At 55.7% G+C, this 2,309-nt stretch overlaps 1 protein-coding gene across 1 annotated transcript; it reads right to left on the reverse strand.

Moving 5' to 3' along the window:
• Nucleotides 1–840: 840 nt before the first annotated feature.
• LOC124651301 (receptor-like protein 44) lies at nt 841–1,713 on the reverse strand. The gene has a single exon (XM_047190401.1). The coding sequence runs from the start codon at nt 1,711–1,713 to the stop codon at nt 841–843; it is 873 nt and encodes a 290-aa protein (XP_047046357.1).
• Between the last annotated feature and the right edge of the window lie 596 nt (nt 1,714–2,309).

The following is a 2,309-nucleotide window of genomic DNA, read 5'->3' on the forward strand; positions in this document are numbered from 1 at the left end:
ACGAAATGATGCAGAAAAAAAGGGCACAAGAGGGCCATGACTAGCAAAGGTAGAAAGATATTATAGTGCTCACGACGTAGACACGGACGATCAAGCATCCCGTTGGTGAATTTTGGCCACCATATGTGCGGTCTCTTGGTTGGCTGGGGTGGTAATTACGGTGGCTTCGTCAGGTTTCATGACGGCAACAACGTTCATAGTAGGGAAGGGTTTTGCCGCCGTCCGAATACGACATTTAGGGTGGCGGGGGTGGATGTGTCTTCTGTGCCACTAACGGGTGAGCTATTTTGCATCGGGCTACTAGGCTGTGGACAAACCCAAATTTTAAGTGCCTGAACGCAAATAATCACTTTGCGCCCATATCAAAAGGGGTTGGAGAACAGGTCATGAGCACACAAAAGACTGACTGGAATAAACTATAAGAGCACACCGTCTGATGATTAGAATGGCATTATCGTTAACAAGAGCTGCGTCAGAATTCGCTGCCATGGGTGGACGTCATGAAGCCTAACTCTGTCCCTCTCATCACTCACTCGAGAGAGTCGTACTAAAATAAAGATAAGAATGGAAAATTAACTCCAATTAGATTAGCCTTCTGACACTGAGATCGCAGCACACACGAGACGGCTGCTCTGGTAGACTCTGGTCGATCCAGCATGCATTCCAGCGCCAGGGTCCAATCTTGGCTCAGAGAATCTAACCTTACCAGATTACCAGCCCAAAATCTATCGTCTGCGGTTAAACAAATCAATCATGAGTGCAAGGAGTTAGTTCCATCTGCGACAGTACCACCCAGAGGCGTCAGCAATTCAGCATGATTTGGTCGGCGGGTTGAGCAATTCAGTAGGCGGGCATGGTGTGCGAGATCTTGCCCTCCTCGCCGGGCGCGGTGGCGGTGCGGTCGGTGGAGCGGAGCCAGATGCAGACAGCGGAGAAGCTGAGCACGAGGCTGAGCAGGCCGCTGCCGAGGCCGATGCCGACGATGGTGAGCACGGACAGCCCGTGGCCGCGCTGAGGCGGCAGCGGGAACCCGTACAGGTCCTTGTTCCCGGCGAACGAGCTGGCGTTGAACCTGGCCGCCGTCCCGCCCGCGGCCGCCGCCCCAGTGCCGGCGCTGCGGTTGGCGAGGAGGACCGGGACGGGGCCGGAGAGGCGGTTGTAGGAGACGTCGAAGGCGGAGAGCCGCACCAGGAGGCCCAGCTCGTCGGGGATGGGGCCGGAGAGCTGGTTGGCGTGGAGATCTATGACGTTGAGGTAGGCGCAGCCGGCGAGCTCCCGCGGGATGGCGCCCGAGAGCGCGTTGGCGGAGAGGTTGAGCACGGCCAGGTTGAGCAGCTTGGAGAGCTCCGGCGGGATGGCGCCCGACAGCGCGTTGGAGGAGAGGTCCAGCGACTGGAGGTTGGTGCAGTTGGAGAGCTCCGGCGGGATGGCGCCCGCCAGGGAGAGGCCCGGCAGGGCGAGCTTGTAGACGCGCCCGTTGTTGCAGGTCACGCCCTGCAGCTTGGAGATGAAGCCGTCGCAGGGGGCGGCGAAGGAGGATTTCGTCCAGTTGCGCAGGGAGAGGGACTGCTGGAGGCTCGTCAGGCACACCTCGTCGTACGGGTCGGCGGCGGACGGCGGGGGGAGCAGGGCCAGCGCGGCCGCGACGGCCACGGCGACGGCGAGCGGCGGGAGGTGGGCGTGGTGGTGGTGGTGCCGGCTTGGTTGGGACATTTGGGGACGGCGGGGTGGTGGTGGCCTGGAGGGGATCTTCCTGGCGGTGGGTAGTGGAGATTTGGGGGAGTGTGCCACTCACCGGCAATAAAAATGTTCTAAGGCGGCTTGTCCGTTTTGCAATAGGACCCGGTCACTGCCTTTCGGTTTAATGCTATTCTTTCTACCACTCCTACCTTGATTTTCCACATGATAATTCTTCTCAAAACACCAGTCATATCGGATCATGTTCTTACAATCATCCTCTACACGGATCTTACTTTACACGACCACGCAGCAAGAACCGACTCGCACAGCGCACACACGTCCCTCCATGTCTTATCAAATTGCGAAGCACAGCCAGTAGGAGGCCCCTAACAATAATATAAATACTGAAATGTGAACTTGGCATCATGGCACCAATTCTAGTGGGAGGTGTAGATTCAGTTTTATTTGGTTTATTTAGCGTATAGTAGTACAAGCTAGTTTATTGCACCCGCTTTGCGATTAAAGTTCACTCTTTTCACTTTACAACTCAAGCCACCATTTTAGGCATAGTTCATATTGTATTTAGAAAAATTAAAATAGCTATATGTCTGTCATTTCATGGTTGTTGT

Source organism: Lolium rigidum, chromosome 5 (genome assembly GCF_022539505.1).
Source record: "Lolium rigidum isolate FL_2022 chromosome 5, APGP_CSIRO_Lrig_0.1, whole genome shotgun sequence".
Lineage (NCBI taxonomy): Eukaryota > Viridiplantae > Streptophyta > Magnoliopsida > Poales > Poaceae > Lolium > Lolium rigidum.

Bases quoted from the DNA above. Each gene is read 5' to 3' on its own strand.
- LOC124651301 (XM_047190401.1), bottom strand. From the start codon at position 1,713: ATGTCCCAACCAAGCCGGCACCACCACCACCACGCCCACCTCCCGCCG.